At 35.0% G+C, this 11,702-nt stretch overlaps 1 protein-coding gene across 1 annotated transcript in view; it reads left to right on the forward strand.

The window, feature by feature from the left end:
* WDR35 (WD repeat domain 35) overlaps window positions 1-11,702 on the forward strand; it is a 74,268-nt gene that overhangs the window by 32,721 nt on the left and 29,845 nt on the right. Inside the window, 5 exon segments of the mRNA XM_011951181.1 lie at window positions 2,303-2,447; window positions 4,642-4,711; window positions 7,937-7,990; window positions 9,579-9,688; window positions 10,133-10,343. Coding sequence (XP_011806571.1) covers window positions 2,303-2,447; window positions 4,642-4,711; window positions 7,937-7,990; window positions 9,579-9,688; window positions 10,133-10,343 — 590 coding nt within the window.

Genomic DNA, 11,702 nt, shown 5'->3' on the forward strand with positions numbered 1-11,702 from the left:
TAGGCTGTGTTCTTGTCCTAAAACAGTGTATCTGTTACAATTTTGTTTTGCTTTTCATAGAAGCTTAGTCTAGGTGGGATGAATCTTAATAAAGATCTAGCAAAATATATATAGACAGGATTATCAACCCATATGAATTTGCTGAAATCACCACCTTACTGATTCAAAAGAATGTATTTTTCAGATATATTTGTATTTTTTGTAGTAACTGAGAATTTATATATGGTTTTATTATAAAATCCTATGTAGGTGACAAAAATGAAAAGAATAATAGCAACCATGTCTAACTAATACTTCTTAATCCTTAGTGAGGGTCAGTCTGCTCTAGTAGTTAAGAGCAGTTTCTGGAGCCAGATTGACCTGGTTTGTGTCCAGCTCTACTACTTTCTAGCTGTGTGATATGGGCAAATTCACATTCCTCAGTTTCTTTATCTGCTAAATGAGGGTAATAATGCTTACCTTATAGGGAAGTTGTGAGTTAATATATGTTATATATTTAGAACACTGCCTGTCATATATTTTTAAACATTCAGTAAATACTGTCTTTTAAAAGTATTATTAAGCATTTACTCTATGCCAGGCTCTGTGCTATGCTATATGTTTATGTGATATTTATGTTGTTATCTCTCTTAAATTTTAAAACAGCTCTGTAGGGTTGGCATTATTATTATCTGCAACTTACAGTAGGTAAACTGAAGTTCAGAGAGAACAAATAATTTATTCAAGACCACAGAATTAGCAAGTGCCTGTCATTTGAATCCAAGTAGTCTGACTCTTACCTTGAACCACTAACATTTTAATTTTGAAGTAATCAGGCTAATGATAAACCCTTGTGAGTATTTAGGTTCTATCAAAAAGAAAGGAACATGAGTGTAATTTATAATTGTAGGTAAACAGTGGTTGGAAGAATGCTTTTATATACTTAGGAAAAAATGATATTTTATTAGAAAGCAGTTAAGGTATACAAACTTGCTTCAAATTACACTAAGGGCATAATAGTTACCAGCATTAGAGTATCCATAGTGGAATTTACTGAATATTTAACAAATGTCTTAAGATTTAGTGAAGACCAGGTCAGGGAAAGGAGAGTGCAGTCTGACCTGGCAGGAGCACACCGTGGAGGCTTTCCTGTCATTCTCCATGCATGGCTTTCAGCAAAGTGCTCCTTCCAAGAAAGGCTTTGAGCTCCCTCCAGAGGTTGGTAATAGTAGATATTTTGAATGAAAAAATCTTGACAGTTACAGTGAAAAAAGAATTTTTTAAAAAATTACTCAGTTGGACTGAGTTATTTAGCATATAAAAATTATTGAATTTGAATCCCTGAGTTGTTAACACACTCAGTTAACATCAAACTATCAGACTAGTTTCTAATTCTTTGTTCAGTTTCTAAGTCTCTTGCTGCCTCACATGCCCTTTGTCTGCACTCTGGCAAGAACTCTATAAATGGTACCTCCTAGTAACGTTATGTTTTTATTCTGGCCATATTAATGATTACATTGCATAGTATTTATAATAGAAAAATTAAGTTTTACACTGTTTTGATTGTTCATGAGTTTAGAAAACAGTATAATCTGTTTTTGAAGGAGTTTTTTGCTTTTATGTATTTTGTATGAATGTTTAATTTTATGTTGTTTATTTTGTGTTTTGTGACCTTGGGCAAGTTGTTCTACTTCTTTAAACCTCTGTTTATTTATCTATAAGATGGATTTGATGAGACTATCTACTTCATAAAAGGATATACAGTAGGAGTTCAATTAAATATTCTCTAAGAAATGGGACAGATGAAAAGAACTATTTGCTTGGGAGAATATATTTCCAATACATATTAGGAATATTAAAAATTATTTGTTTAGAAGAATATATTCCTTAGGAAGGGACTTGGGAGATTTTTCTTTTCTTTCTTGATAGTGTCCCTTGAAGCACAAATATTTTTAATTTTAATGAACTCCAATTTGTCTGATTTTTCTTTTGTCATTTGTGTTTTTGGTGTCATATCTAAGAAGCCAATTATTGCCCAACCAAAGGTCATAAAGATGTATTCCCAAGTTTTCTTTGTAGTGTTTATGGTTTTAGCTCTTGCAATTGAGTCTTTGATTTATTTTGAGTTAGTATTTTTGTATGATTCCACAAGCTTTTGATTCTTTTCTGATTTCAGAGACCGTGTGTGGGTATTTTGAGACTATGTGGGGGTATATTGCCTATAAAGTAAGGGGTTGAACTCCGTGATTACTGAAGGCCTTTGCAGCACAAACATTTTGCAATTCTGTGTAACTGTAAATTATCTTAATGTTACTTTTAACAGTACCACTGTTTGTTGCAATGACAAAAACCCATGTGATAGCAGCCTCGAAAGAAGCATTTTATACCTGGCAGTATCGTGTGGCAAAGAAGCTCACAGCATTGGAAATTAATCAGATTACACGGTCTCAAAAAGAAGGGAGAGAACGGTATATCTTTTGATACATACCTTTTAGTAGCTCAACCATATCACATTTAAGTCAGACATAGTAATTGTAAATTGTCATGCTTAATAACTGTAGTGTCTTGATTAGTAGAAATATTTTTTCAATTAATTTATCTTTAAAATTTATGCGTTTAAATTTATTAAAATAAAAGAGAGGTAGCATAGTGTAATAAAAGAAAGCCCTTAGAGATAAAGACTGGAAGGCTGTGTTTTTATAAGGAAATGGCTGTCCTCACTCACCCTCCGCACCAGATTAGAGTTAATATGCTATACTAAAATATGATTATTCGCTTGAGATCCAAGGATCTAACTAAGGCTTTATTCCTATACGTTAGTGGTATATGTCTTTCCAAGAGGGTGGGTGATTCTAATATCAGTGACCAGAGGAAAGGCAGGCCTTTAGACACACATATGGAAGAAGTCTTTAGGTGGGGTGAACTGGGGACTTAGCTTCTTTTTCTTGCCCTGGTTTCCAAGGAGTCTGGAGTTGGAATTACTTCTAGTAAGTGGGGTAAAAAGGGCTCTGCCACATAGCAGATAGGTTAGAAGCCAGGATAGAGGGATTCCCCACAGTAGTCTCAAACTGAAGAAGCGTTTACGGTGTTTTGTAAGTTATGTTGTCTCCATTAGTGATACTCTGTGTTTGCTGTTCTGCTGCTGTTACTCTAAGCCTGTAAGTAAAGCATTTTGTTGAATGTTTTAACCTAAGGATTCTTAATGGGAACATAGGCCTGTGTTGGCGGAAGTGAGTGGTAGAGTCGTGACAGAAATGCTAGGTGTTTCTTCGAATCATTATCTTCCTTCACACTCTTCCTTCAGACTCCGTTTTCCTTCCCTTTAAGACTCACTCATGTGCTAAGATAGGAGGTGGGTCCTTAGTAAAAGTATGTTGGGTATGCGAGTTCATGTGGAGGCAGGAAAAAAACGTTGAAAAATGTTATATCTTGTGTTCTCAGTGGTGCTGGAAGACCAAATGGAAAGAACCTTTGGCTTCTTTGAGGGCCGCGTGTGGTAGTCCTCATGCTGGTAGGACTTACCGTGGTAGCAGTAATGAGCAGAGGCCTACAATCTTGTGGGAGAACATAGATCTTAGGACAAAGTTGGGGCAAAAAGCCTATCCTCTCCAGAGTGTCTTCTTGTAGTCTGCTAAAGAGATTCTGACTTTTGTTTAAATCAAGAAGGCAGCATTTCCTTATATTTCTACCTGGGATATGTGTGCTGGTTTGAATAACTTTGAGCAGGTTCCCCCTAGAACTCAGTTTCCTCATCTCTAAAGTACAGTTGATGATGGTTATAACAGCCAACATTTATTGGGTACTTACTATGTGCCACTTTCATAAATCTAATCAGTGTTCATTATTCTTGTTTTACAGAGGAAACAGACACATGAGCTTAAATTATTTGCCAAAGGTCACCAGTGGAAGCTAAATAATGTGTACACATGGACATAGAATGTGGAATAATAGACATTGGAGACTCAGAAGGGTGGGAGGGTTGTAGGGGGTAAGGGATAAGAAATTACTTAATGTGTGCAATGTACATTACTTGGGTCATGGTTGCACTAAAAGCCCAGACATCACCACTACTCAATATATCCATACAACAGAACTGTACTTTTATACCCCTTAAATTTATTTAAAAAATAATAATACAGGTACAGGTACTAGAGAGACAGTGGATGTCCAGAAGTGATACCTCTTCCTAATACAGGAAAGGGTAGGAAAGTCTTCTTTACTTCAGCACTGAAATTCCATTAATTAGAACCTCCTAAATCCACTTACGTTTACTTTCATTAAACACATTGATAGAAGGGAAATTATGGAGAAACAGCAGAGAAAGCTAGTGAATTAGATGTTACTCTTCACTGATGTTCATATGGAGAGTAAGGTAAAACATCTCTCTGGGCTTAATGAAATTCATTGGGAATATATGATTAAATGTTCAGATATGTTTTTGGTACAGCTTTCAGGAGCATATCATTTGTATAACTAGTAAACACCTGGTAGATAATTTTTATCTTCATTAAGATTTAACTGTGTTGAGAACACTCTAAAATAATCAGAATTTTTATATTAAATAAAAGTATTAATTGATGTTATCTAGTCATTTATTCTAGAGATTATGAAATAGTATAAATTATACTTAAACTTTCTTTGAAATTCTGATCTTTTTTGCAGAATTTATCATGTTGATGATACCCCTTCTGGATCAATGGATGGTGTGCTTGATTATAGTAAAGCCATTCAAGTAGGTGATTTTAATTTTTCTAGAAAATGTTAATATCTGTAGATTTGAAATATTATAATTTTATTTTGAAACCTGAAAAATAATTTGTTCCCAGTGAATAGGATATTATTTTAGCAATTATTTAAAAAAATTCTCTTCTGAAAACTTTTTGCTAGATCTTAAAAATTCTTGGACTGAAATAAAGATGGTAGATGGTGATAAGTGGCTAATATACTACTTAGAAAAGCATATTATCTAAAAATATTGGAAAACATAACTCCTCCTCCCCTCCTCACACTTTCCCATCTGTCTTTGTCTTTATCTGTCCATCTACCATGGATTGATCTGTCACCCCTGGCGTGTTAGTGAGTGCACATATTTTGCAGATAATATAGTTAACTTTCTTTATGAAAATGTGCTTTTGTTTAGAAACTAATATAATTTGCTATTTCAGTAAATAGTTTTTGAAATGGTTTTCTCAGAGTATTTAAAGTAGTGCCTATTGTTTATAAAACTGTTGTCTCATTTCTTATCCGATGCTCAAAACTCTGTAAGTCAAGCAGCATGCCATCTCGTCTCTTATAGGTTAGAAAACTGATAGAGAAGTTCACTGATTTACTCAGGATCATAAAATGATTAAGTAACAAAGCAAGGGTTCAAGCTTAATTTTTTGACAGCAGATCTAGTGATGTATCTGCTAGAACATGCAAGAGTTCGTCTAGTCATCTATGTATCCATCCATTTTTTTCGATTAAGTATTTTCTGAATGTCTATTAAGTGTGAGACATTGGAGTAGGTGCTGGGAATCTACTGGTGAATAAGAAACAGTCTCTTTGATAGGGAAGTTTTGGAAAATTGATTCATCATCAACCAGCTTTTCCCCTGTACCCTCACATCAATTAAAATAGATGCCATCTTAAAAACAACAGAAGTTTCCATTGTCAATCATTTTTTTCTTCCAGCTACTGCATTCTCTCTTCCTCCTTTCATAGCTGAGTTTCTTGAAAGACTATTCTGTATTCATCTTTCCCCTACTGCACATTCCATCTGTGCTTCGTTGCATTCTGGTTTTCAGAAGACTTTGAATTGCCAAGTCCAATAGGTCTTTTTCCGTCTTTGTATTATTTGATCTACACATTACATTTAATATTTTTAATGACTACTTTTTTCTTCTTGGCTTTCATGAAACCACACTCCTGGCTTTGTCTCTAGCTTTTCCTTCTGAGCCTTCTTTGTCAAGGGTTCATCTATGCATCACTTATTGTGATGTTCCCTAATGTCTAGCCCTAAGCCATCTACCCTTTAAAAAAAAAAAAAAACAAAAACCTATTAATACACTCTTCTTAGTGTTCTTATTGAAATCCACCCCTTTACCCATATGCCAATGACTCTAATATGTATTTTTCCAATGTTGAGTTTTTTTGATTTCTGAATAACATATTTCTTGCTGTCTGGATAGCAAGAAATTGAGCAGCTCAAAAGCACCCCAAGTTTAATCTGTCTGAGGCTGAACTCAGCTTCCGTCCCAATTCATTTCTCCATATATATTCTATATATCAGTAGTTGGCTTCACTATCTCCGCAAGAATCATGAGAACTCCTTTTTTCTTGCTTTCCATGTCTAATAAATCACCAAGGCATCTTGATTCTGTCTCTTAAATTTCTTTCCAATTGGCTTTCCTCTTTCCATCTCTGTATCAGTTTGGTCTGCCATTAGTTTCTGCCTACATCACTGCAATAATTTCCATCCAACGCTGCCCAATAGAACTTTTTGTGATAATGGAAATACTGTATATCTTTGTTCTCCAGTGCAGTAGCCACTAGCCATATGTGGCTATTGAGTACTTAAAATATCGCTAGTTCAGCTGAAGAACTGAATTTTAAATTGTATTTCATTCTCATTAATGGAATTTACATTTAAATGGTGACATCAGGTTAGTGGCTACCATATCGAACAGAATAGTCTCTCTACTTTCAGTTTTCCCCATCCCCACTATGCCAATCCATTTATCATACTTCTGACCACTACAACCTTTCTAAAATGCAAATCTAATCATGTTACATATAGTTCCTCCCCATTTATAAGCTTTCTGTAAGTTCCCATATTTTTCAGAGTAAAGTATAAATAGCCACAAGTACTCCGCCTCCCTGGCCCACTTCCCAGCATATTCCTCAAATACCAGCTGTGGCAAACAACTTGAGATTTCCTGAATATATCACACTGGTTTTTTAAATTTTTAATAAAAAACATTTTATCTTGAAATAATTGTAGGCTAATAGAAAATTGCAGAAAGAGTCCCATCACTCAGCTTTCTTCAGTGGTGACATCTTATATAAGTGCAGTAGAGTATCAAAACCAGGAAACTGACGTTGGCACAGTACTGTAACTAGCCTATGAGCTTATTCAGTTTTCAGCCGTTTTTACATGTGCTAATAGGTGTGTGTGTAGGTTTATCTAGTTTTGTCACCATAAGGGATCTTATCTCTTTCTTCTTTCTTTTCTTTTCTATTTTCTTTTTCTTGTCTTTCCTTTTTCTTTTTCTTTTTTTTTCTGAGACAGAGTCTTGCACTGTTGCCCAGGCTGGAGTGCAGTGGCGTGATCTCCGCTCACTGCAACCTCCGCCTCCTGGGTTCAAGCGATTCTTCTGCCTCAGCCTCCCAAGTAGCTGGGCCCAGCCCCATCCTTGTCCCCTCGCAATCACTAATATGTTCTCCATCTCTGTAGTTTTGTTACTTTGAGAATGTTTTATGAATAGAATCATATAGTATGTCACTTTTTGAGATTGGCTTTTTTCAGCAAGTGTAATGCCCTAGAGACTTGTCCAGGTTGTTGCAGTGCAATGCCTTCTTACATTTCCTCAATTTAATATGTGCTGACCCTTCTGCTGTCTGTTTCTCTTTTAGGCCTGAGCTCAGGTTTTTGCCTGTCTTGGTGTAAGTTAGATACTCCTTTCTCTGTGCTCTCATAACCTCTGTTTCTACCTCTTCTTTCATCATACTGTCCTGCAAGGAGGTGTTTAGTTCACTGCCTTCCCCAATAGACTTTTGAGTAATCTCTGAGGGTAAAGATTTCATCGGAATATCTCTAGTGCTTACTTCAGTGTTTGGCACATAGTAGGTGCTCAGTAAATAAATGTTGATTAAGTTAATAAACATTGACTGCTTAGTGAATTGCATATTACCTTGTACCAGATTAGTTATTCAGTAAATGTTTGTTGAATAGTAATGATTGATTAACTTATTTTAGGGCACAAGGGATCCAATTTGTGCCATAACTGCATCAGATAAGATGTTGATTGTGGTAAGTTTTGCAAAAACTTATTTTATGAATAATAATTGTTTATAAAAATACTCTAGGAGCCAGGTGTGTGCCCCATGTCTGTAATGACAGTTACTTGGGAAGCTGAAGCAGGAGGATTGCTTGAGGCCAGGAGTTGGAAACCAGACTGAGAACACAGTGAAATCCTGTCTCTAAAAAAAAAAAATTACAGTAAAGTTTTGAATATCATTTTATGGGTGCCCCAAGTTTTACTGTACCCTGAATATAAGTTCAGTATAAGAAATAAGAAAGTTTTAAAGCTTTCCTCACAAATTATTAACCATTTGCAAAAACAGCTATTTATGAAAGCAATAGAATGATGACCAGACGAGAAGACAGGCTACACTTACAGTTTCTAACACTGAGTGGAATGAGTCCTGTGGAAGGTTGATGGATGTGGGGCAGATTGCGTGGTGGTAGTAGGTATTAGAAAGTTTCCTCCTCTGTGTAGCCCGATATTTTATGTTGGAGAAAGTGCTTTGGCTCAGCTACTTTCATAAGACTTAGAATGACGAGGTAACATGTTTGCCAGCCAGTAAAACAGAGAAACCTATGGCAAATTTCAGCTGAATTTTTCAGATAGAATCAATGACATAGTGTCTTCTCTTGACCTCTAAGATTTGAAAATATTAATTTTAGAAATAAATGTTTACTTTAATACAGTAATGCTGCTGGGGTTATTGCATTTGAATTATGTAAACAAAACCTTAATAGTATATATTCCAGTTCTAGTTACATTCCTCAGCCATGAGCTAATTTTATGGGAGGAAAAATCTTAAGAGCGTAATATTTCTATAGTATTTCCTCCTTTCTGATAAGCCCTCATGAGACTCAGCTGCAAAAGCAGTGGTTCTCTGATTAAAAAGAGGAGAGGTGAAGATCAGCTGTGTGGAGGCTTCCACTTTGTCCCATTGCCATGGCCTGAGGCAGCCAAGGGTTTGAAACCCACGGTTCTCTCATGGCATTGTACTTACTGTTGATCTGTCAACTTTAAGATTTGCCCTGAGTTGTGTAGACAATTATATGCTGCTTTTTTTGTTAAACATATTTAAACTAATACTCATGGTATCACTGCATTCAGATCATCTTTCCTTTTGCTAAAAACTAGTATCAGATGGATGGCTATAGGATAAAAACCTAGACTTTCATAACAGTTATTTCGTATGATCTTCTGTTGATTTTTCATATATGTATGTAATTTAACTCAACAACTACTTTATGTTTTAGCTTTTAATGTGCCCTGAATATTAACCTAGATAACAAATATAAATAACTTTAGATTTTTTTCCTTGTGATAGAAGAATTTGTGTATTACTAATGTGCTAGGTTTCTGACTTCTTTCTTGAACATTACATGAAAAAAAATTAGAATACTTCAGCTGTTTGAAAAAGGTTTAATTAAATTAATAGATAAATATATACTTAAGGACATGATTCGTTATTAGAATCGAGAATTTGCTGTGACATCACTTTGGTTTTAAGACAAATGTATAGACATATAGAGAGATAGTTGTAGTTTAATATTATGATACACATATGCTTAATTAAGTAATCAAAAGTAATTTCCATAGGGTCGTGAATCTGGCACCATTCAGAGATACAGTCTACCTAATGTTGGTTTGATTCAAAAATATTCCCTTAATTGTCGAGGCTACCAGTTATCCTTGAATTGCAACTCTAGGTAAGCCTGAAAACTCTGCTCATGTAGATGTTAGACTTAGGAATTATCAGTTGGGATTGTTAGATTTATATGTAATAAATGTAAAGATGAGTGTGTCTATTGAACTTGTCTTAAAATTCAGTATGGTTTTATTTTATACTGCATTTGGTTTAAATGTCTTTAATGGGGCATATGGAAGTACTAGTATAATTTTTACTCTTAAAAGCATTGAGATTATTTTATATTTCATACCCGTTGGTTTCATCTCTTTGGATACATTTTCCTCAGAAGAGAGCAACATGGAGAGTAGTCCATATCTTGTATCAAATTTATTTTAAAAAATTTAAGCCATTTCTAATGTATTCCAGTTTTCTGATAATCTGATTTTGAAGAAGAATGGCTGTAGGTAATTATTCTCATGATTGCTGATAGTTTTTTCCTTTTCTCCAATTGCATTATTTTTAGCCGTCTTGCTGTCATAGATATCTCAGGAGTTCTGACTTTCTTTGACTTGGATGCTCGAGTAATGGACAGTACAGGACAGCAAGTAGTTGGAGAGTTGTTAAAATTGGAGCGAAGAGATGTCTGGGATATGAAGTGGGCCAAAGATAATCCTGATTTGTTTGCAATGATGGAGAAGACAAGAATGTATGTTTTCAGAAACTTGGATCCTGAGGTAAAAACAAGAAATGAGTGTTAACAGTCTATAAATAATGAGCCAAATATAAAAACCTGGATGATTCCCCCTTGTTTCTTTAAGAAGTTTGTTGAACAGCAGTGCCAACATGGCTGCATGAATTTCTGAAAATAAATAGGAACATTTCTGTGGATTTAAAAAATATTTGGTCTTAGGTGAGAAAATGCTTATCTATTAAATATTCTCTAGTTTCTCTGAAAGGTACTTCCTAGGCATTTATTTATCTGTTCTAAAAAGGTGGAGCCATGGTCACTAGTCTTTTTTTTTTCTTTGTCAAACTTAAGAAAACAAAGAAAGTCAGTAGTCTTATCTACCAGAATTTCTTTAAAGAACCTAATCAAAAAAATACAGTTTTCAAATTTCCTTGTCCATTCATTCTTTTCTGTCTCTTTATTCACTTTATTCTGTGCTTACTTTGTCTTATTTCTATTTACATTTATCATGTCGCTCACAAATCTGTGTTCTTTCTTAACCCAGATATTCTTAAAAGTATGCAAGTGCAGGCAGTGATTAATCTCTCTTTTGGGTATGAGGAAGCCCCCTCTGTTCTCATTTTTAAGGTTATATTTTGATTTTCTGCTTGTGGCTCACATCAGCTAATTTCTATGCTCTGGATTTTCCTGTCACTTAGTCGACTCTGGCCAACTGTCAGCTGTTGTATTTAGGAAATACAAAATAATCTGGTAATCTAATCAAAATATCATTAAGAAGATAAATCTTTTAAATGACTTTTGAATTAGTAATGGATTTCAATTTGGAATTTTCTGTACTCCTGCTGCACTCTACTCTTGTAAATAATAAGGAATAAGTTAATAAATGCTTTACATCGTTAATTTCCATTTGTTTGCATGTATAGCTTCCTTCTTGGGAAGAAATTGCATGCTTGGGCCCCTGAGCTGCCAAAGGGTTTCTGGAGTAATTTATTTAGTGGTAAACTGTTTGCCCCTTTAATATTCTAAATTATTTTCACATTTCCCCATTTGAGCCCTACTCAGGAATTTTGGATGTAAAATGCCCTGATGTAAAGTGCTCTCAAAGGTTCTGTTAAAGCTTTTGCAAGTCTTAGGATCTTTGTGATTCCTCGACCCTGAGAAATGGTTCAAAGGAAAGGCATTCAGATTCAGGGCTGTTGCATTTGACCTGTAAGCATGCGCTCCTTTCAGGGGTCCAAGGGAAATTTAATCCTTGCCACAAAACAATTGTGGGAATTTGACAGGTAATCACAGGATAACCTTGAGGATGGGAGTAGAATACTTTTTGAATGTTAAGAGTCTTTTCTATCCTTTGCCCTGCTCATACTAAGTCACAAATCATATGCCTGGAAAAGGGAGAATGTTT

Source organism: Colobus angolensis, unplaced genomic scaffold (assembly GCF_000951035.1).
Source record: "Colobus angolensis palliatus isolate OR3802 unplaced genomic scaffold, Cang.pa_1.0 Scaffold109, whole genome shotgun sequence".
Classification (NCBI taxonomy): Eukaryota; Metazoa; Chordata; class Mammalia; order Primates; family Cercopithecidae; genus Colobus; species Colobus angolensis.